This window comes from Xiphophorus maculatus, chromosome 13, assembly GCF_002775205.1.
Source record: "Xiphophorus maculatus strain JP 163 A chromosome 13, X_maculatus-5.0-male, whole genome shotgun sequence".
Taxonomy (NCBI): Eukaryota; Metazoa; Chordata; class Actinopteri; order Cyprinodontiformes; family Poeciliidae; genus Xiphophorus; species Xiphophorus maculatus.
In genome coordinates this window covers 14,895,100-14,918,752 of record NC_036455.1, presented here as the reverse complement: position 1 = coordinate 14,918,752, position 23,653 = coordinate 14,895,100, and the positions used below count along the sequence as shown (strand labels likewise).

General features: G+C 43.8%; 1 protein-coding gene and 1 long non-coding RNA gene across 3 annotated transcripts; one reads left to right on the top strand and one right to left on the bottom strand.

Moving 5' to 3' along the window:
- Window positions 1-123: 123 nt before the first annotated feature.
- Window positions 124-7,619, bottom strand: LOC111610574. The gene is made up of 3 exons (XR_002753724.1): window positions 7,408-7,619; window positions 3,629-4,047; window positions 124-210 (listed from the first exon to the last, which is right to left on the bottom strand). It is a non-coding gene; the product is annotated as an uncharacterized LOC111610574 (long non-coding RNA).
- A 2,518-nt stretch (window positions 7,620-10,137) lies between these two features.
- On the top strand, window positions 10,138-23,374 carry LOC111610403. Of its 2 annotated transcripts, XM_023344528.1 has the most exons (9): window positions 10,138-10,289; window positions 11,672-12,022; window positions 13,267-13,605; window positions 16,370-16,471; window positions 17,540-17,866; window positions 18,516-18,836; window positions 19,062-19,388; window positions 21,114-21,440; window positions 21,507-23,374. In XM_023344528.1, the coding sequence occupies exons 1-9, from the start codon at window positions 10,253-10,255 to the stop codon at window positions 21,590-21,592; spliced, it is 2,217 nt and encodes a 738-aa protein (XP_023200296.1). In that variant the 5' UTR covers window positions 10,138-10,252; the 3' UTR covers window positions 21,593-23,374. The 2 variants fall into 2 exon arrangements, with proteins under 2 accessions (XP_023200296.1, XP_023200294.1); XM_023344526.1 differs by having other exon boundaries at window positions 21,114-23,374.
- The last annotated feature ends 279 nt before the right edge of the window (window positions 23,375-23,653 follow it).

The following is a 23,653-nucleotide window of genomic DNA, read 5'->3' as shown; positions in this document are numbered from 1 at the left end:
CTCCTTTAAATCCCAGGAGAAGAAAGTCCACCAGGTCCACCAGGTTCTGGTTCTGGTTCTGCTCAGGGTTCTGGTTCTGGTGCTAAGTTAGGTTCTCTCACGGTCGTTCCTGCAGCGTTCCAGGCTCACTGCGTTCAGCCGGACCGGTTCTGACTCGTCTCTCGGTGTCGGGAGGCGGGTCGGAACCACGACCCAGCCGGGCTTAGAAATCTAAAAAATGGAATAATTTATTAGTCTTGTTTTCTGTTGTGGATACATTTATAAAGATAAAATGTTTTATGTCATTTTGCTGTCAGTTTTATTCTAGTTTGCAGATGAACAGAAAAAAGATCAGTTTATGAAACTAAACGTGTCTAAAGATGGACGTCCGTCAGATGAGCCTGACCATCTCTGGTGATGGAGGCAGAACCAGAGATTCACCGACGGACTTGTGATGGTTTTTATTTATGGATTATTTCTATTTATGGATTTAGTTTCTTTGTGTTCAGCAGGCAGGAGCTCCGTGTCTCTGGTTGACGTTAGCGTTAGCAGTTAGCATCCCCAGAAACCTGCACAGGTTTCTCTGACTGCAGAACATTAAGATTCAGGGCAAAACCAGGTCAAAGTTCACCACACGGTGGAAGCAGAGAATAAACTGATTCCCATCATTTCAGGCGGATTTGATCCCGTCAGGCCAGCAGGAACAGGAAACATGTTCTCTGGTTTAGAACCTCCGACCCGGTTTCCAGTGAAATGGACCGATGAACATAAGAAGCAGAAGTTCCTCTTCCAGCATCGCTGCTGCCAGCGTTTCATCCATCCTGTTAGTCGGCGTGTTTACAGGACAAACCAGCTGCAGTTTGGATTTTTCATGGAAAAACATCATATTTGTGTCGCTTAGAAACGTGCAGACTGTAAAATAAACTAAAAATAAATCAGATAAAATGATGGAGCTCAGAGTCCCACCGGCAGTCTGCTCCAAACTCAGTTTCATTTCTGTTTCTTTTTTACCTGAAATGCTTTTTATGTCAAATATTTTTATAGAATAAAATCAGACTGAAAACATTTCTGGAGTTTGTTTCTGTTCAGTTGAGCTTCCTGCTTGGCAGCGGAAACCGGGATGAAACCCGAAGCCTCGGACCTTCAGGTCCTGTCCAGGTTTTCAACACCAACGATCACAAACCGGCAGGAAACTGAATCTGAAAATACCATCCGCACGGTGAAGCATGGTGGTGGCAGCATCATGCTGTGGGACAGGGGAGATGGGTGGAGCTAAATCAGGACAATCCTAAAGGAAAACCTGTTGGAGGCTGCAGAAGAACTGGGACTGGGGTCAAAGTTCAACTTCCAGCTGAACGTCCAGAACGACGTAAAAATGTTCCAGGTGTGAAAATGTTTTCAGGTAGATCATAACTGCAGGATGCGTCATAACTTCCTGTCTAACCCTCAGCTGATCCGGAACAGCGGACAGAATCAAGTTTCTGCTGAATGGATCCGATTGACGAACTTAGGCTCTGCCCCCTTCATTCAGCCTGGTCAGTGAAGTGGATGTGAAAAGACGTTTGTGCTGCAGCGGAGCTACCTCCAGTCACACTGTCAAGATGTCTGGACCAACTCCAGCAGGGAGGAGACGTTTAATGAAACATAAACCCAAAAACAGAGACATGGGAACCAGGAGGAAACGACGAAGCGGCAAGTAGTGACTGAGAAAGAGGAGCTTAAATACTGTGAGGTAGAGCGTGGGGTATAGAGTGAGGTAGAGAGTGAGGTAGAGCGTGGGGTATAGAGTGAGGTAGAGAGTGAGGTAGAGCGTGGGGTATAGAGTGAGGTAGAGAGTGAGGTAGAGCGTGGGGTAGAGAGTGGGGTAGAGAGTGAGGTAGAGCGTGAGGTAGAGAGTGAGGTAGAGAGTGAGGTAGAGAGTGAGGTAGAGAGTGAGGTAGAGAGTGGGGTAGAGAGTGGGGTAGAGCGTGGGGTAGAGAGTGAGGTAGAGAGTGGGGTAGAGAGTGGGGTAGAGAGTGGGGTAGAGAGTGAGGTAGAGAGTGGGGTATAGAGTGGGGTATAGAGTGAGGTATAGAGTGGGGTAGAGAGTGAGGTAGAGAGTGAGGTAGAGAGTGGGGTAGAGAGTGGGGTAGAGAGTGGGGTAGAGAGTGGGGTAGAGAGTGGGGTAGAGAGTGGGGTAGAGAGTGAGGTAGAGCGTGGGGTAGAGAGTGGGGTAGAGAGTGAGGTAGAGAGTGGGGTAGAGAGTGGGGTAGAGAGTGGGGTAGAGAGTGGGACCAACGGACCGGGGCTGATGAGGTGATGACTACAGGTGGAGTCAGGATGGAAGTAATACTGACACTGAAGAATAACTAGCTAACGAAATGAAAGCTAAAGAAACCAGAGTGGCATAACTAGAAATACTACCCAGAGCAGGAAAAGAACAAACTCCTGTTAGTTCATAAATTATGGACTATTTATTCTTATTAAACATAGAAACCAATATGTAGTTCTATAGTTTACCTTTTTGTCTTTCTTTTGGTTTAGTTTTGTTTGTATTTCCTCCAATTCATGTAAAGCATTTTGAACTGCCCTGTTTCAGAAAATATGCTACATAAATTAATGACATTAACATTAATTACTATGAGGAGCTGAAAGGAGAAAATAATAAAGAAACATGAACTAATGAAACCAGGATAACCAGCAGCACTGAGGTCAACTAGAACATAACTGACTCAACTAAAGAGGAACAGAAAAACACCGAACCCAGAGTCCTGACACACACACACACACGCACACACACACACACACACTGAGCTAGTGGAGGTCAGAGCAGGTGACTGATCTGGGTCATGATCTTCTGACCTGCAGGAAGTTTGTCAGTAAACTTCCTGCCTGCTTCCTGGTCTGAACTGAACCTGCTGCTGGTGTAAAAAACCTTCAGGTGACTTTTGTTGTGAATTTGTCAGATAAAGATCATTAAAATTTATTAACAGGATCAAGCAAACAAACAGGATCTGGGTTTAATCTGGATCTATAGCTCTGTGTTCGCTGCATCAGATTCCGGTTGGATCTGTGAGAAATCTCCAAAATAATTTGATTGTCAAGCTGCGCCCCCTGCTGACACAAATCTGAAAAGCACCTAACACAACAACCCCTGATAAAAACGGATTAGATCCATAATAACACATGAAACATTTCAGGCCTTTACTTCCTGTAAAGTTGATGATCCTGTTAAGAAACACTAAACCTGACCAAATATTTGTTGTCCAGTTTCTGCAGTGCAAACATCTCGGTGCACTTTGAAATGAGGGACAAAGTTACTTATCAGCAACATCTATCAGCCCGTTTAAGTTAATAATTGTTGAATATTGATTTCAAAAGAACGCTGTTTCATTGGCAGATTTTTTTACTTATAACAAATGAGGAAGTTTGAGAGAGAAACTAAACATTTCTAAAACAATATTTAGCAGTAACTGATATAGAAACTCTACCTGGAAGGTTTTTAGGCTTATTTCAGAAATGTCAGATAAAAACATTTGTTGATATTTTGTGTTTTTGCAGGTCATGAAAACCTCCAAACTCTGGTGAGTTTCACCAGGACGGGATGAGGCTGCAGCCAGAACCTCTGGGTCCAACACACTCAGACGGATCCAGAACAGCAGCGTCTCACCTGGGCTGAAGACAACCAGAACCGGGCTGTTCTGGTTCAGAAGTCCAAACTCTGCTCTCCGATGAAAGCAAAGTTTTTATTTCCTTTGGAGGTCTCAGAGTCTGGAGGGAGAGCGGCAGAACCCCCGGTGCTGGTTCTGGTCCACTGGGTTTTCTGAAGTGTGTCTGACCGGCCCAGCCCGTCTAGGCTGGTCGATCAGCGGTACCAGGTTCAGGTCCATTGTAACGCCTTTGGATGCACAGAAGCGGCGCTTCCACCTCCTCCCAGATGATGGCGCTCCTCGCCGTATCTGAGTCCAGCAGGATGATCCATTTCTCAGGACCAACGGCGAGTCGGAACGCAGAGAACTGACTCAGCCTTCTGCCAGGAATGTGGACACAGCTCCTGGTTTGGGTGGACGAGCAGGGCCGTGCAGAGACCTTTGGAGGGTCAGGGGCTCAAAGTTAAAAAGGGCCACATTGAACAAAAATTCTGTACAACATCATAGCAACAATCCATAATAATCAATAATCTAACTCAGGCATGTCCAAAGTCCGGCCCGGGGGCCAATCACGGCCCGCGGTCAGATTTCATACGGCCCGCAGCTTCGGTTTTATAATGTATTATTTATGGCCCGCCTGCACCGTGAAACAGAATAAATAAATCATAAAACTTGAAACTGTAATTCCTCCTTTCACCAAATGGTGGCAGCACCACTTTAATACTATCAGTCTCTGCCTCCGTGCAGCGAACCCCTCTCCACTCATTTCTGCCATGGCCACTGCAAAGAAAACCAGTTTACAGTGAAGGCCGCCGCTTTCAAGAGAGATGGGAATTATAATACTTCAATGAAAATCAAGCCAATTGTGCTTGTCTAATTTGTAATGAGACGGTTGCCTTGTCTAAGGATTTCAACGTAAAGAGACACTACCAGACTAAACATGCTAACACATACAACAAGCTAACAGGAAGTGACCGTGCTGAAAAACTGAAGCAGCTCCAAGCTGGACTGGCATCACAACAGCGATTTCTTTGGGCCTGTGAGTCAAAAGAAAATACCAAAGAAGCTATGAAGTTAATGTTAATAGCTAAACATGGCAAACCTTCTACTGGAGGTACATTTATCAAAGACTGAGTTATGAAAATGGTGGAGAACATTTTGCCCTGAGAAGAAGCAAGATTTTGAGAAAAATGTTTGCCTGGCAGTAACAGTGTGGCACTGAGAGCTGAGGACATGAAACTGAGTGTTTTGAACGGCAACGTCTGTCACTATCAGCAGTGAAGAGCCAAAAAACATTTATGCACCTGGATTTATGGCACTTATTTTTATTAAACTCTTGAGTAAGATTTGGTTATGAACCTGTAGATATTGTAAATGACAAGAGCAAAATTCACTTGTTTTAAGATTTAATAATAACAGACAACTTTGCATTACTTATAACTCCTGTTTAAAATGTTCTTGAGGCAAAGATATTTTTAAACTCATGTAAATTTAAGGTATTTCATACAGTTTGTTCAATGTTATCTGACTCTCCAGATATGAATGAAAGGCAGAATTTGTGTTTTTAGAGTTGTTCTCATTTGCCTGAGTGGCTTATATTTGTTTATTTTGTCATTTGAAAAATAAAGATAATTGTGACAATGAAAATTGTTTTATAACGGTGTGTGAAACTTTTGTAGATAAAAAATGTCCGAACAAACTATTGGCCCCCAGGCATCTTGACTTTATCAAATCTGGCCCTCTTTGCAAAAAGTTTGGACACCCCTGGTTTAACTGGATCCTACTGGATCATCGCCATCATGCAGGAAATGCAAAGCAAATCTAGTCTCTATTTTCCCCAACAGGTAAAAAGTTTCTGTTTCTGCTACTGAGCTGATCTGAGACTGTAGCTGTTAAACAGACCAGAGGAGAGAAGGTCAAAGGTCATGAAGTTATGAAATAAGCTAATTTGCTGCCATTTTACTAATGAAGCCCTAATAATATCTATTTAACCTCTAGAACAAGGGGAAGGCTGCAGGACCTGATGGCATTACACCACGGATCCTGAAGACCTGCTCCATCCAGCTGGCCCCGGTACTGGCACACATGTACAACCTGAGCTTGAGGCTGGAGAGAGTCCCGCTGCGGTGGAAGACATCACATGTGGTTCCTGTTCCCAAGAAGCCAAGGCCATCCGACCCAGAGGACTACAGACCAGTTGCTCTCACATCTCATGTGATGAAGGTCATTGAGAGACTGGTCCTGGCCCAGCTGAGGCCTCAGGTGAGGACGTTTCTAGACCCCCTGCAATTTGCCTACCAGCCCCACTTAGCAGTTGACGATGCCGTCATCTTCCTGCTGCAACGAGCACTGTCACACCTGGATGGTGGAGGAGACACTGTGAGAATCACATTCTTTGATTTCTCCAGTGCCTCCAACACCATCCAGCCTCTGCTGCTGGGTGAGAAGCTGTGGAGGATGGGTGTCAACGACTCAGTGATCTCCTGGGTGACTGACTACTTGACAGGCAGGCCACAGTTTGTCCGTCTGGGCAGTGTCCTGTCTGATGTGGTGGTCAGTGACGTAGGAGCTCCACAGGGAACTGTGCTTTCTCCCTTTCTCTTCACCCTGTACACCACTGATTTCCAGTACAACTCTGAGTCATGTCACCTACAGAAGTTTTCTGATGACTCAGCGGTTGTCGGGTGTATAGGGGACAGAGGGGAGGGGGAGTACAGGACACTGGTGGACGGCTTTGTGGAGTGGTCTGACCAGAATCACCTGAGGCTCAACATTAGTAAGACCAGAGAGATGGTGATTGACTTCAGAAGGAAGAAGATACCTTCACGGCCACTAAAGGTCAAAGGGGAAGTGGTGGAGGAGGTGGAGGATTACAAATACCTGGGAGTTGTAATCGGCAACAGACTGGACTGGGCATCTAACACTGATGCTGTGTGCAGGAAGGGGATGAGCAGACTCTATTTTTTAAGGAAGCTGAGATCCTTCAATGTGTGCAGCAAGATGTTGGAGACCTTTTATCACAGTGTTGTTGCCGGCGCCATCTTCTTTGCTGCTGTGTGTTGGGGAAGCAGCATCAGAGCCAGCGACTCTAATAGACTGGACAAAATCATCAGGAAAGCTGGCTCTGTACTGGGACTAAGGCTGGAGTCCCTGGAAACTGTGGTGGAGAGGAGGACACTGAAGAAGGTTCTGTCTATGATGGACAATAAACAGCCCCCTCTCCACCACATAGTGGACAGACAGCGGAGCACCTTCTCACATAGGCTGCTCCAGCTCCGCTGTCGTAGGGACAGATACAGGAAATCCTTCCTGCCACATGCCATCTCACTGTACAATAAAAGCTAAATCATTGTTCTGCACTAATCAGTCCGATTTTGCACAACTGCACTGTGGCACACTGCTGTACATATATTTACATATACATATCTGCATTTTTGAATCTTGCAAGGACTGCTCTAAGCTGCTTTTATATTGACAGCATGTTTTACAATTTATAGCATTTTATATTTTATTTTATCTACAACTACTACTCAGTGGTAGTTGTTATTGTGTCTTGTCTCTATTATGCTGTAACTGCGAAGTAATTTCCCTGCTGGGATGAATAAAGTAATTCTATTCTATTCTATTCTATACTATTCTACCTGCATCGCATTAACCAGACCTCTAAAGTTAAACTAGATGTAATAAATCTGGTGCAGCCCTACCAAAAAAAAAAAAAAAATATATATATATATATATATATATAAAAACAAAAACATCCAATTCATTCTGATTAATAGAGACTAATGTATCAACCTACCTGCGGCGTCACGCCCAGGTGACGCTGCGCTGCCACCGGAACGTCATTAATAAAGCAGCTTTGTATAAAAACACACATCAGCACAAACTAATTAATTTAAAACAGTTTTCCTCCAAACCCACAACCAGCAAACAGCGTGGCCCCGACACACACCTGGTCTCACACACAGGAAATGAACACCTGGCCTCCAGCTTCCAGCTTCCCTTTTATGGAGGCTCAGGCTGTGGAGAGAGCGCCACCTGGTGGAGCCTCCTGTTACATTACTTCTAAGCTTCCACATCCTGTCACTCAAATAATGTTATCCAATATATTTAACATTAACAACCTGCTATAGTTTTAGTTTGTCAACATGACGGTAGCACAGACAGATAGACTTAGCCATCTATCCGTGCTACGGTAGGAAAATCTGACGAGGTAGCACAGACTGTCAGTACACTGGAACAAAGATCCAGGCCGTGGAAAGCTTTCCCCTGAAACAACCAAGTGTGGGGAGTCTACAGGAGCATCTGTGGAGAGAACGGGCTGGAGATCCCCCAGTCCAAATGGGAGACACCACTGGGAGTGATGGAGAAGGGCTGGGCCAAGATCCTGAGGGACTTTAAGATCCAGACACATAGCAGGCGACGGCTCAGCAGCAGTGATAGACGTAGCAATCCTGAACGACAGCAACGAGAAGCGGAACCAAAACGCTGGAGAAATACCAAGGGCTCAAAGTGGAGAGAGAAGATGCTGAGGGCCGAGTCGATGGTTCCAGTGTTCCCAGTGGTTCCAGTTGTTACAGTGGTTCCCAGTGTTCCCAGTGTTCCCAGTTGTTCCAGTTGTTCCAGTTGTTCCCAGTGGTTCCAGTGTTCCCAGTTGTTCCAGTGGTTCCCAGTGTTCCCAGTTGTTCCAGTGTTCCCAGTTGTTACAGTGGTTCCCAGTTGTTCCAGTGTTCCCAGTTGTTACAGTGTTCCCAGTGTTCCCGGTTGTTCCAGTGTTCCCAGTTGTTACAGTGGTTCCCAGTGTTCCCAGTGGTTCCAGTGTTCCCAGTGGTTCCAGTGTTCCCAGTGGTTCCAGTGTTCCCAGTTGTTACAGTGGTTCCCAGTGTTCCCAGTGGTTCCAGTGTTCCCAGTGGTTCCAGTGTTCCCAGTTGTTACAGTGGTTCCCAGTGTTCCCAGTTGTTACAGTGTTCCCAGTGTTTCCAGTTGTTCCAGTGTTCCCAGTTGTTCCAGTGTTCCCAGTGTTTCCAGTTGTTCCAGTGTTCCCAGTTGTTACAGTGGTTCCCAGTGTTCCCAGTGGTTCCAGTGTTCCCAGTTGTTATAGTGTTCCCAGTGTTTCCAGTTGTTCCAGTGTTCCCAGTTGTTACAGTGGTTCCCAGTGTTCTCAGTGTTCCCAGTTGTTACAGTGGTTCCAGTGGTTCCAGTCTTCGTGGTTGTTCCAGTGTTCCCAGTGGTTCCAGTTGTTCTAGTGTTCCCAGTGGTTCCAGTGTTCCCAGTTGTTACAGTGGTTCCAGTTGTTCCAGTGTTCCCAGTGGTTCCAGTGTTCCCAGTTGTTCCAGTTGTTCCAGTGTTCCCAGTGTTCCCAGTGGTCATTGCTTGGAGATGTAACCTCCAAACTGGAGCAGTGTCTGCAGCAGATTCCATTCAAACCTCTGATATCTGCGGCTCAGAGTTACTGAGCAGAACCATCATGTCTCTGGCAGAGGAACCGGCCCAGGTTGGACCGTCTGGGTGGACAGGAAGACTGGAAGGTTTATTTTAACAGGTTCAGCTCAACGTTTAACCAAAACCAACCTGGACTTACAGAAGCTGGCGGGCCTGGTCCTGGTTCTGGTCCTGTTTAAAGCCACCAAGCTCTCCTCTGGTTCATTCAGACTCTTTTCTCTGAAGCTCAGTCACATTTTTTCTGCTCCATGAAATGTATTGCTGTGTTAAAAGGTCACCACTAGATGGAGCTGTTGTGCTGTTAAAACAGACATGTTCTGTTAAGCATCACCTGAAAAGTTCTGTGTTCTTAAAAATAAGAACAGAGAAGTTTATGTACAACATGTCATTTACATATCTTGTTGATGAATGTAGATTTTGATGCATTTATTTCAGTTAGTGGAGAGGAGAACCACATCAGACGGTCATCCATCCACTGTCCAGATTATCTCTGCTGGCCACACTGATGCTTGTCTCCAGGTAGACTGTGGTCAGGTACGAGGCACACACTCACACCGAGTAACGCAGAGATGTGTCTGGGTGAAGCTGGAGTACCCAGAGCGAGCGCATGGATGCACAGAGAGAACAGGCAGGGATTCAAACCCAGAACCTTCTAGCTCTAGCTGTGCCACATGTTGTTTAGATTGGATGTTTTTCATTATATGCTGACATGAAGAACCACAGAACGGTTTCCATCATGATCTGGGTTTAGCTGGAATCAACTCTGATGCTGAGTGAAGATGGAATATTACCATAATGTCATCACCTTCCTCATATAAGGGCCTAAATCTCTTTTTGCTAGAAGTGATTCTTTTTTGTTGCCAAAATCACTTCTGGTAATAAAGTCTTTGGCCATTATATTAGGAAAGTGATGATCGTTTTTCTTAATGTTTCCACAAAGTGAAACCAGGAAGAGCAGAGCTGCACAAAGCAAATAAAAAAGTTACTGTTTAGAGTTTCTACAAACCCTGATTGGCCAGCAGAGCACAAACTGGAAGAACTGGTTCTGAATGGGCTGGGGCTTTATTATGAGAAAACTGGCCGGCTCCTCTGGTTCTGTTCTACTGACCCAGTCATGGGAACTGATAGTTCATTCAGTAACTGTTCACACTGGGATATAAAATGATCTTTTTAGGTTGTTCTGGTTTCTGACTGACAGGAAGATGAAGACGTTGCTGTTGTTTGGGATTCTTCTGCACGGTAAGATCATCTTCCTCTCATCATCATCATCATCACTTCAGTCTCTGCATTTCCTTCTGCTCAACTCAAACACAGGAAATATTCTGTGGATCCAAGCAGCACATTTGACTAGCAGGAGAAAATCCTTGGTGTTTCCCACTTCAGATGATTTATTATGGTTTTTGTAGAGCTTGCAGATGACATGATGGTATCTGGACTGGGCTGCTCTGTGCCGCCATGTAAACAGAGCAGCAATGCCATGACTGTGTGACTGACTAAACGTCTGTCTGGGATCCCATCCCCACCAGTACAATGACATGCTTCCCCAATAGCAAAACTTAGACCTGGGAGAATATGACAGAAATGGCCTTCAGGGAGTGAAACAGGTAATTATTAATAAGCATAAAAATCAGTTTAAAGTGACGGTTAGAGACAGACAGGAGGCATAAAGCAGAAAAATGAAGAATGGCCAGGGTTGAAGAAGGTCACATGCTTCAAACACCATGTGTTTCTTTTTCTTAACAAGAAAAAGAAACACAAAACTTTTACAAACAATTGAGTTTTTAAAAAACATGCAGTCATCTATTAGAAAACAATTAACAGAGAAGAATACAAGGATGGGACCTTTCTGTCACATATTTTAATTTCCACCTCCACCATGGAGCATTTTCCTCCTCTTCCCTCAGTGTGCATCTAGACGCAGCTGGAGGGACTGAACTGGAAAGCTATCTGCCTCTACAGCAACTCTTTAAAGGGCCAGTGTCATGTAAAATCCACTTTTCTGATTTTTCCATCATGTTTTCAAGTTTTTCCCTCATCAAAACCAAACCTGCAGTGTTGTTTTTATTCTTTCATGTTTGAGAAATCCTTTAATCTCTATGGCAACCATTCGGCTGCTAAACTCCTGGGTGGACCTAGCCCCGCCTTCAAGGCACAACTCCTCCCCCACTGAGCTCCTTCAGACCAGCCAGCAGCAATTAGCAAACAGCTGCTGATCTCATCATAGGAGCTGCTGCTCAGAGCGACACTGGTAAAAACGCTAAAGGGTTAAAGAGGAGCCATGTTGGGACGACTTCCTGGAGGCGGAAAGAGCAGGAGCTTCTTAAAGAGACAGAGGCTCAATTTGAAGGAGTTGAATTAGGAATTTATACTTCTTTTATGTCATGTTTGATATACAGAACATTTTCATGACAACTGAATGTAACAGCTACTGGAAAACAAAAAATACTGTCTCTTTAAAGAAACATGTATAATTTTAGGTCAGGTGAATAATTAAAACTTGTAGTTCTAGAACCTTTCAGTCAGTTCACTAATGAACACATTTAGTGTCAATGCCATGTAGATCAAGAACCAAACCAACACCAAACTGCTGGTGTTTTGTGTCTGTTTGTGTGTTCTTACAGTTTCCCAGCATGCTCTGGGTGGAGTGGTTGAGGTGAATGAAGGGGCGGAGTCTGTGCTGCTACGCTGTCAGGGCTCTTATGCGGTACCTGAGGTAAACCCCTCAGTTTTATGGTCAAGAAATGATCTCAACCCCAAAGTTATCCACCTACGAAGAGAACAAGGTGATGATCACAAAGACCAAAACCAGGTTTACAGACGACGAACCTCAATGCACCTTGATGCTCTGCAAACTGGAGACTTTGACCTGACTCTGAGAAAACCTCAGCTGGCTGACAGTGGAAACTACACCTGCAGCATCTCTGATGGAAGAGCAGAGCTGAAGCTGGCTCAAGTTCAGCTGGAGGTCAAAGGTTAGTAAAGAAAATAAGAGTTGAAAAGATTTCACAAAAGCCCTTTTAGTCTTTATTGAGCAGATAGAGCAGTTGAACAACCACAAACTGCTTTGGAGATGAGGATGTGCTGTTAAGTCAGTAACGAACATCAACAACAAAGAAACCGTCAGCACCAGCTGCACACATCCACTCACTGAGATATGTTCATCTGCAGGTTTAACGAGCTGAAAAACTCAACACTAGGTGGCACTCTAACTCTCTTCAGGCTCATAAACAGCGATCAGCCCAATTTAGCATCATGAAATATTAAAGTCCAGCAACAAGCATGAGTCTTTATAACAGTAAAAGTGTGTGACAGTGTTTCATACTGCGTGAGAAATGGTTCCAGCTTGTTGTTTAGTCCCATTCTTGCAAACATGTTGGGAACGGGTCAGAACTTCCCAGAGCTGTACCCTCCTCTTCCTCAGCCTGGGGTCAGTGATGGAGCTTTTCCATCACAACAATGGCTGTCCCTGGAGCGGAGCAGTTCTCTGCTGGACTTTTCTGCACCACAGAAGAGATGAGCCAAGCCCAGACCATGAGCCAGCCTACCATCAGAGTCTGGCTTCAGGTGACTGAGGTTGCTGCTCCTTTTCCACCAAACATCTGGAGAAAGGATCCATCGGATCCATGTTCCCTCCAGGTGAAGGTCCATCCCAGTTAAGCTGCGTCCTCTCAGAAGAACATCTGGTTCTTCTCTGCTCAATAAAGTCTGGGATCGTAGATCTGGATGAAGGTTTTCCAGAGTGATGCAATCAGGTTCTACCAGCTGACGATGGTTCTTGAAGCAGAGCCCTCTGAGGGGTCAAAGGTTACATTCTGCTGCCTGAAATTCCTCCAGATCCACTCAAAGCTTTCATGATGTTCTTCCTATCAAACTTTATGTTCATCAGTTGGCTAAAGCCATGTATGCTAGGGACCGCGGTGTGTAACTCCACTGGTCTCTGGGTGAGAGGCGGCGTCCGCCCTGGACAGGTCTTCAGTCCATCACAGGACAGACGGACACAAATGTGCACACACTCATAGCTGAGGGTTGCTTACAGAGACCAATTAACAGTCATTGGATTTATGATCCTCTGAAAACCTTTGATCACCAGAGCCTTTCAGGGACAGTCAACCAAATCAGAGTGAGAATCGGTTCTTTTAAGTTGAGTGTCAACATTTAAAGTTGATGTACGTGATTTTTGCAGTGCTGGTTATGCAACGTTTTGTTTCTCTTTCAGTCAGCCTCATAGAGGTGAAGGTGAATGAAAAGGCGGAGTCTGTTATCCTGCCCTGTAAAACCAAAGCTGGCCTAAAGGAGAACACAGTGGTGGAGTGGATCCGTTCTGATCCAGATTTTAGGATTGTTCATGTGAGTTCCAACACAAGTGAATGCAACACCAATCAGGATGGCCTTTACCGCGGCCGTACAGAGATGAACGCTGACCTGCTGAGGACTGGTGACCTCAGCCTGACCCTGAAGTTCCCCACAGAGAGGGACAGCGGAAGCTACATCTGCACCATCTACAGAGATGAGGACATCTTGAGGCAGACAGTGGTACTGCACCATGTCACAGAAGGTCAGAGCTTTTCACACAGAGAAAGGGACATTGGATGTCCCTTTACTGGTGGGTAATGGGCTGGTGTTAAGACCCAGCTCTGGGAAATGGTTAGACTCACCTATAGTATGCTAGCTTGGCTATTGTCTTCCTGTGAAACTGCTCAAAACAAATTCTCACTTCCAGCTCAGTCTGGGTTTTCTCCCCTTGTCTTGGATTGCCTCTGGATTACAAACCAATAAAAATACCTTAATGCAGAAACGTTGAAGGGTCTAAGGAAAAATATGTTTAATACTTGCCTAAGTTGTTTTCAAAATCTGACAAACAAGACAAACAAGCCTCATCAAAACACATATTCCAATTTATTGAATAAGACTGTAAATGTTAATATGAGATGGAGATTATTCACGTGGTGCTAACATTAATTCAATAACCAGGACGTGGAGCAGTTTTACATTATGTGGGACATTAATGGCAGCAGACGCCCCTGACCGCAGTAATCAATGTGGCCGTTCACACTAACTTATAACAGTTTAACTGAATTTACTTATTGCAGTTGATTTCAACAAGACGTTTAAGATAACATAATACTTCACTAACCTAAATCAATTTCACACCCAAAAGTCAAGTAGTGTTTAGCAGTTTAACTTACCTCAACATGTTTTTCCAGATTTGATGGTGAATTTTTGAAAGCTAGCAGTTCATGCTTTTGAGGGAGGAAAATGTGGCACCAGAATCTCCAGAAGTTGTTTTTTGAACCGGTTAACTCGAGTATATCTTTTAAATAAGGCCATAGGTGGCGCAAGTCTTCTGGACCACTCCCCTTCATGGACTTCATTTAATGAGTCTGCAGCTGCTGCATACCTGCCTTGCTCTTCTTGAGGATCTAACGGTACTTTCTTGCTTTGCAGTGGTTCAGTGGACCAATTCCCCTCTCGCCATTGGTCACTTTCAAACTAACAGACAAATAAAAAAACCACAATGCAACTTGGATGCAACTTGTAACGCAACACTTCCTGTAAAATGTAGTGGATTAAAGTCAAAAATACCCACGATTAAATCTACTTAATAAAGTACAGATACATGAAACATTTACTTAAGTACAGTAATGAACAGTGGCGTGCGGTGAGGTTCATAGCTGATGAGGCTCTGACTCAATCATAATCAGATTTACCAATATAGACTCCCTGCATGTTATTGTTTACCTAGGGAAATTTCACGCATGCGGACAAAGCTGGAGGGCAAAAAGACGACGTCATGCATACAATCTGCCGCCGTAGAATAATTCCGTTACTTCAATCAAACTTGGACATGTAGATATGATTAATTTCGTGCTGTGCTCCACAGCAAAAAAACTGATCGTTCAGGCGCAACTCAAAACCACGTCTTTCTCGCTCTCTGTATCAGCGCAGCGCAGACTCGTTGCCATAGCAACTGACAACATCACAGAAAATAAAACAACAAAAAAACCACTCAGATATTTCCCACACAAAGAGCAGAACATTCAGTAGCCTGATGTTGCAGTAGTTTGGTTTTAGGCTTAATGTTTATTTCACCATTATTAATAAGTGATGGCTGTGTAAGAGGAGAAAACTATAAATATATAGCTGCACTTTGCTGTAAGGCTAGCTCCACGGCTAGCTCCACGGCTAGCTCCAAGGCTAGCTCCACGGCTAGCTCCAAGGCTAGCTCCATGGCTAGCTCCAAGGCTAGCTCCACGGCTACCTCCATGGCTAGCTCCAAGGTTAGGTCCACGGCTAGCTCCAAGGCTAGCTCCACGGCTACCTCCATGGCTAGCTCCAAGGTTAGGTCCACGGCTAGCTCCAAGGCTAGCTCCATGGCTAGCTCCAAGGCCAGCTCCACGGCTACCTCCATGGCTAGCTCCAAGGCTAGGTCCACGGCTAGCTCCAAGGCCAGCTCCATGGCTAGCTCCATGGCTAGCTCCAAGGCTAGCTCCAAGGCTAGCTCCACGGCTAGCTCCAAGGCTAGCTCCATGGCTAGCTCCAAGGCTAGCTCCAAGGCTAACTCCAAGGCTAGCTCCACGGCTAGCTCCAAGGCTAGCTCCAAGGCTAGCTCCAAGGCTAGCTCCAAGGCTAACTCCAAGGCTAGCTCCAAGGCTAGCTCCAAGGCTAGCTCCACGGCTAGCTCCATGGCTAGCTCCAAGGCTAACTGCAAGGCTAGCCATGGAGCTCGCTAGCTCCCGTGGCTAGCGAGCTGTTACTGTCTCTTACTCTGCAGTTGTGGAGTCACAATGTCTGGGATCATGAGCGCCCCCTGCCATGAGGCCAGAGAACTGCCTGCCTCACCTCCAATCTGTTCTCTGGTTTCTGATCGCTGCTCAGCACAGAAACACGTTACACACACAGTTTGTATCAACAAACACTGAACATTATGTATATAAGCTAAATTATGGAAAATCAGTTTATATATTAAATGTTTTCTAGTCATTTTATTGACGACGTTCAGACAGGAGGGTGCTCCCATAGAACAGCAGCCAGTGCAGTTAGAGAGAGGTTGTGAATCGAAGGAGAGGCTCGGCTCGCTGCTGCCTCACCTGCTGCCTCACCTGCTGCCTCACCTGCTGCCTCACCTGCTGCCTCACCTGCTGCGCCTCCGAGCTTTTGAATGGGAAAATGCAAAAATTCTGTGATTTTGAAGAAAAAATAATCAGAATTGGTTAAACTAAATGAAAAATAAATACTTTATATTACAAACCACAGGGTGAAAATAGCAATATAAATGATCATAATGTTCTTCATTAACTATAATGCTGATGTTTCTACAGAGCCGTCTCCAACAGACGTCTCAGGTCTCTTCATATCTGTGGTTCTTGTGCTGGTGGTTGTGGGAGGATGCATCTATTGGTGTTATTTCTATCCTAAATCTGGTGAGTTTGAAGCTGCATGGTGGTAAACCTGCTCTTTGCTTCTTACAGGGGTTGAGCAATATTAGGATACTTGGTTTTATTTGATCATGTTTTGTTTCTCACAGACCAAATCTAGATCAGAACATGAAGAGAATTTATCTGCCTTGTCATCTGCACAGCTCTGGAGGGAAAAATTATTTCAATAACAATCTTATGTTTTGATTAGTTTCTGTTTGGCTACTTTAAAGTGATAATATCTGTTGTAGGTTGAAAATATCAGAAAAAGACCAGATGTGACACAAACTGCTGCATTGCTACTGATCTCAGTGGTTCTTAAATCTAAAGTCAGCTCTGCTGTTGGTCGTTTTCTGAAGCCTCCTCGTCTAGTTTGGATTCTTCAACTATTTTCATCTCTTTTGGTAACTGATGGAAAATAACCCATGGATTTCCTAATGGCGATAAACACAGGAAGGACAAGTGGCTCCTACCACTAAATAGATCTTTATTCCACACTGGGAATAAAGCAGGAAAGCCAACCTCATTCTTCAAATAAATGACGTCAGATTGGACCTCATTTATCTCAGGTCCAATCTGTCTGGTATTTCTGTACTTTTCGACATCTTTTGTGATGCCACAAGGTTAATTTCTCAGATTCCACTCGTGTGTTTGAGGAGGAAAAATAAAAACTTCCACTGCGCTCCGATGTAAAGATGCAAAACAAAAATTTATTCCACAGTTTTTGCGTTATCCTTTACAATTGAAGATGTGGCTCTGTCTGTCTACTTACCCTCCTCTATCTACCCTTGACAGAAACAGATAGATAGGAGGAGGGAGTTCTCCAGCACACAGCTCATCTGCACGAATCACAAAGTGGCCAATTAAACTATAAAACAAACAAACTTCTAACAAAAAACTTATTCACAATAAAACATTATGAAATTACCTACATGTAACATAATAATTCTACCCAAACATCAACTACAAGTCCACATATTAAATTACTAATTAAACAAATACATTTTAACAATAACTAAATATTTTAGACATTAACTTGGCTTCCACATCTAATGATGTGGTTTGTTGTCTCAGTTCACCAGGTGAAGGTGGAATCAGGATCAGAGTCTGTCCTGCTGCGCTGCTGGTTTCCATTTCCACTGATTCCAGGGTTTAGAGTGGAGTGGACAGACAGCCGTGGAAAGAAAGTCTATGTTTATCCCAAAGGTCTGGATTCTTCTAATTACCAAGAAAAGGCTTATGAAGGAAGAACGGAAATGAATAAAGACTTGATGAAGTTTGGGGTCTTCAGTCTGACAATAAGAAACCCCCTGGAGAGAGACGGAAACACCTACACCTGCACCGTCTACAGCAGGAAGGGAAAGGATCTGAAGAAGAAACAGGTGATGCTTAATGTCAAAGGTCAGTGCTGAAGCTGTAAGTCTAACATCATATTCTAGTTTCCTGAAAGTATTTAGAAAATGGTTATCCTTTATTGTCTCACAACAGGGATGTTTTTGTGCAATAGCAGCAAAGTGGCAGGCAATAAACGCAAGTAGATTCATACAAAGATTATAAAGTCCAAAGAATATAAACTCACAGAGCTGGCCTTCCTGATGAGCTGATCTAACCGCTTCCTCTTAGAGAAACTGCTGCTGGTAGTTCATGTCACCACAGAAGCAAAGGTTTTCAATAGCGCCCCCTGCAGTCCAAAAGGCATCAGCCTCCTCAGCAGGTAGAGTCTGCTCTGGCCCTCCCTGTGAAGTGCATCAGAATTTTGAGTCCACTGCAGTTTATTGTTTTAGTTTTTTAAGGATTTTTGGGGCCCTGGTGGGCTTTATTTCATGATGAGTTGACAAGAGAGAGACGCTCTGTACATGGGTGGGACTGTCCAGCGCCGCCACCACGTCCAGGAAGGTCCACTCCCTGACGGTTCACCAGTGTTGGTGTGGTTGTTCTCCAGCAGCTCCTTGGTGTTCCCTGCATTAATCAGAAGCTGCTCCTCCACTGTCAGTAGTCTAAGATTGACCTTTTATAGTGAAGCTGATGATGGTCTTTGTTGTCTCCTTAGTCCTGCAGGTGGAGGTGGATTCTGGAGCAGAATCTGTTGAGCTTCCCTTTAAAGCCACAGCTGACCTTCCTGAAAAAGCTAAGGTGGAGTGGAGGGACCAAAATAACTGGACCGTCCATGTGTTTCAGAATGGTTCTGATCATCTTCATCAGCAAAACTGGTATTATAAGGGAAGAACAGAAATGAAGAAAAATGCTGTGAAAGACAAAGACCTCAGCCTGACAGTGAAACATCTGACAGAATCTGACGTCTACGCCTGCACCGTCTACGACGAGGAGGGAGAAATCCTCCTGAGGAAGGAGGTTCATCTCCATGTCAAAGGTCAGTGGTGGAAACACGGGACAGCTGCAATCAGGTCAAAGGTTAGATAAAACAATTAAACATCAGTTTAACGTGCATCTTAAACTGGGTCAGTGCTCAGTTTCTTACATTTTTGTGATCACAAGCAAACTGCAAAATGTTATAATTGTACTATAATCAGAGAAGCTGTTTTGAAATTTGCTGCATCTGATGTCTGTATGTAATTCTTTTGCCTTTTTTCCTCAGTTTTTGAGATGGAGGTGGAGCCAGGGGTGGAGTCTGTCCAGCTGCCGTTTCAAACCCCACAAAGGTTGAACTGTGAGGAGATTGAAGTGGAGTGGACGAACAGCAATGGCAGAAAGGTCCATAAATATTGTAGCTCAGACCAGCATGAAGATTGGTTCAGCTCCTACGCATGCCGAACAGAATTAAATGAAGGCCTGGTGAAAACTGGAGACTTCAGTCTGACGTTGAAATACCCAACAGACTGGGACACCGACACCTACACCTGCAAAGTCTACGGAGCGGAGGGAACCATCCTGGTGAAGAAACGCGTGGCACTACATGTCAAAGGTTTGAATCTGGTGTCCATCCATCAGTTAATGACAACATTTAGTGGGAAGTGCTTTGGGGTCGTCTAGACTTGATAAAACCTTATGCAATGTGGTGTGAAGCTGTATTATTGTACAATCACTTCACTCTTCAGCACACATACAAAATTTAAGGTTTTTTTCTGTGTGTGATGTATCAATTTGCAAAATTAAAATTTGATGACTTAGTATAAAAAATGTTGTTAGTTGCATCCCTGGAGCTTTTAAATATAAAACAACTAGTGTCTAAATGTAAGTGATATATTGAAATTTGTTGGAATCTTACTGGACTCCAATCCTGCTCTTCATATGAGAAAATAGTAAAATACCGCTAAAGAATTTCAGTTTTCTGCTTTAAAGCACCTGAGTGACAGATCATTTTGCTCCTGGATACTGTCTACGTTTTTACTGACACCCTGACTGACATCAGCTGTCCGCCTCCATCTGATCTGCTGATCTGATCCAGTTTCCAAAGAAAACTAGCTACACTGGTTTGAAAGTGTAAAATATTACTGGGTAATTATGTTACTAGGAGACAATAGTTGGACACAACTATAGAGTCTCAACAAATAAAAGTCAAATAAATCTACGTTCTTTTGCACTTATGTGAAATCCCCACTAATCAGCCAGTGGATCTAAAATCATGATGTCATGCTGATCACATTTAGAACTGGCACATGGCATAAGGATCTTATCAATCAACATTAAATTTAGTAAAAACATAATGAAATTTTAACATTTTGTTATGTCTGCTCTATTAAAACAGAATAAACAAAATCTTGTGATTTTCTCACATTATTAAACTTAACCACATTAGTAAAATACAACAGAACACAAACCTTTTAGGTTTCTGAATAGACAAATAAAAAATGAAGAGTAAAAGATGTCAAACACGTAATTCCTCATGAACAGAGAGAGATTCATACCTTTAGTCAAATCTGGTTGCTGTGGTGGTTCAGAGGTCAGCTGGCACATCAGAACATTCATATGTTGGAACAAACTGTGTTAATGTAACTGGATTATAAGAACTAAAGAAGAATAATTATTATATTCATATATCTGTTTTTTAATTTGGAGGCCACAGATGTTCAGCTTCAAACCTTCACCACTTCTTCCTCCCCAGAAACGTTGGAGTCATTGTTGTTTCCTGAACTTTAAGGATCAATAAATGATAAATATGTCTGCAGTCCTTCAGTGGAACCAGCTCCCTCTTCTTCATCACTCCATCTTCATTCTTCCTCTGAAACTGCAGATAGATTTCTCAAATCTTCACTGAAATCCTTAAACTTTCTCCACTCCTTTTTCAGAATCCGGTGTAAGACCTGCATCTTCTACGGTTGGGGCGAACTATCCCAAAGACATTAAAATCAGTGATGCTGATTGGTGAATTGTGTACTATTTTCCCCTAGCAACCAGACCTCATTGGCTAATTAGCTTCACTACTGGGTTGCTGTCACCCAGAATTGGAGTCTGTCAGGAACATTTACTGCTGAATGAGAGTCAGATGGTGGAAATGCTGACAGTAATTTAGATTACATTTAGGCACACTGCCAGAGAAAACTGGCTTTGACTGTACAATTTTTAAATAATCATTCTTTATAGATTATTCTTAGGGTTTTTTTCTCCCTCCACACCTGGGAGAGCAGCGCCCCCTATGGACCAGCCGCCACTGTCTCGCATAAGGAAACGTCTTGATCTCTCGTTTCAGAGCATCAGGTGGAGGTGCAGGACAGGAACGTCCAGCTTCCCTTCAGGACGACGCCTGAGCTGCTGGAAGACTGCAGAGTGGAGTGGCTGCAGGTTGAACCCAAATACAGAGTCGTTCATGTATGGGAGAATGGATCCGACCAACCCGGAGGACAAACGCAGACATTTAGGGAAAAAACCAACATGAAAGAAAACCTGATTAATACCGGAGACCTCAGTCTGACCCTGGAAGACTTCATAGAGGACGATTCAGGGAAATATAAATGTACAATTTATGGAAAGCATGGAAGGATCCTGCAAGAGAAAACTGTCCAAGTTCTAATGAAAGGTGAATTAATTGATCTATTTATTAATTTGTCCCAGTTTGTTTATCGGTCCTCTGTCTCCACTGCAGGGACAGTTCAGGTCCAGAACCAACCCGAGGACATCAGGACCAGAGGCAGCTCCGTTGACCCGACTCCTCTCATGGCTGACCAGTGAGTCTCATGACCCAACCTGGGAGGAATGTCTGCTACAATGGACACTGGCCACTTCCAGCCTTTAAAAACTGCTGTGGCCAAAAAGCATTTTTCTACGTCTAAAGCAGAGGGGTCCAAAGTGGGTCCCTGAGGGCCGGCATCCTGCATGTTTTAGTCTCTCCCTGGTTTAACGCACCTGGATCTAATGATGGACCATTAGAGGCCAAAGAAGAACATGGACCTGCTGAGAAGCTTGTTGGTACCAGGGAGAGAATAAAACATGCAGGATGCCGGCCCTCAGGGACCCACTTTGGGCTCCCCTGGTGTAAACGCTGGTTTTCTTCTATTTTGTAAATTGATATGTCTGTGTATCTGCAGTGTATATAAATGATGGATATCTGTGTGTTTTTCATGTTCCTATCAGGAAGCTACTGTGAAACAGCATTTATGCTGAGTCAGGCCTGATTTGTTACAACCTTTTTCTGCTTAAAAACATTTAATACATAAATGATTGATCCTTCCTGTAATGTGACGTGAGATCAGAGAAGGTCCTGATGGATGAAGGATGGACTCTTCATCCACTGAGTTTTTCATACTTCACTCTCCCTGGTAAAGGAAGCAGCAGAGCAGAGGAGTGTAAAAATGACTCTAGACTTTAAAATTAGTCTGTAAATATCTGAGAGTCATCTGATATATCTGCATCAGATTGAAGTGACACTTTGTATTTCTACATCTGGAACATAATGTATGAAAATGTTATAGAACTGGAGTCAGAATAACAAAAAGAAGCAGAAACAATTTAACTGGATGAGCAACATAAAGCTGTGTAAGGTGAACTGTATGGGGGATTTTTCTGCCATAATCCAAGAGCAAACATTTTCAGTCTGAAAGCAGGACTTCATGTCTTTCTTCTCAAAACTTGTAACCAATGCAGAATACTTATGTTAATATTGTTTTGATCCTGAATTGGAGAATCTAAAGAGGTTATGGATATGCTTTTGACAATGAACTTGAAATGATGTAAAATGTGTAGCTGCAATCAAAGATCACTGATGTTGTGTTGAGATGCTAGATGAGAGTTTATGAAAAAGGAGAGCAAAGATGAATGAATGGATCAGCACAAGACGGGAACTGAAGCTGCTGGAGAGAAGGACAGTTTGCAGGCTAAAGGACTGTGACCCTTGAACAAACCCGAGACCAGAACAGAGACATGACAAAGGTGGATCTGAGATCATCTTTTCAAGCAAGGGAAAAGGCAGACTGTGACGTCAGAGTGACCTTTGAGCATTCTTGGGTTGCTTAAAAATCTGCAGCAAAAGAAGAGAAGTGGGATTTTCCTTCCATAAGTTCTGCACTTCACTGTCACCGAGACGGATCAACAAAGCCAAGGATCAACGTGGAAGAGTCCTAGAAGCTGTGGGGCTGGGGCAGAGCATCTGTACTCGCATGAGGACATTCCTGGAGAGCCAACCCCTGCAGCTTTGAATTTTTCGACTCTTCCAGCATCCGGGCCCTCCGGCCTCAACTCGTCCCGTGAAGCGGGTCTCCCTCCCTGTACTGGGTCTGATCCTACACCATCAGACTGAGCTGGAGCTTGTGGTTCAGTTCTCCATCTCACAAATTGTTCTCCCAGCGTTAGCAGTGATAGAAATTAGGGTGAGAGATGTTGGATTGAAGTTAATTTTGTTATATAGTTGTCTCTTTGATTTAATGTTTGCATCTATTTTCTGCTACTGCTAAATGCTGTACAATCTTCCTATCTCTACCCATAAATGAGCAAATAAAGTTCAGGTTAGTGACTGGTCAATAACCTGAACATCTACCTTGATAATAAACTGGTTTTAGGTTTATTAATCCTATGAATTTAGTAAAATGTTCTTCAAATGAAATGCATAGTTTTGAGTAGATTTTATTTTAATTTCCAGGAGGCAGACCAGGACTGTGTGACTCCACAGCTGCTTGTGTCTCATTAATGTTAGCAGATGTTGGCAGCTATGATGTGATCTAGAGATTCTGTTTCATATATATATACAGCCCTGGAAAAAATTTAAAGTTTCTCTGATTTTACTCTTTATAGGTATAT

Excerpts from the sequence above, each read along its gene's own strand:
- LOC111610403 (XM_023344526.1), top strand. The coding sequence starts at position 10,253 with ATGAAGACGTTGCTGTTGTTTGGGATTCTTCTGCACG. Across the intron at positions 17,867-18,515 it reads GGTGATGCTTAATGTCAAAG|TCCTGCAGGTGGAGGTGGAT; the intron begins GTCAGTGCTGAA and ends TTGTCTCCTTAG. Across the intron at positions 19,389-21,113 it reads CGTGGCACTACATGTCAAAG|AGCATCAGGTGGAGGTGCAG; the intron begins GTTTGAATCTGG and ends CTCTCGTTTCAG.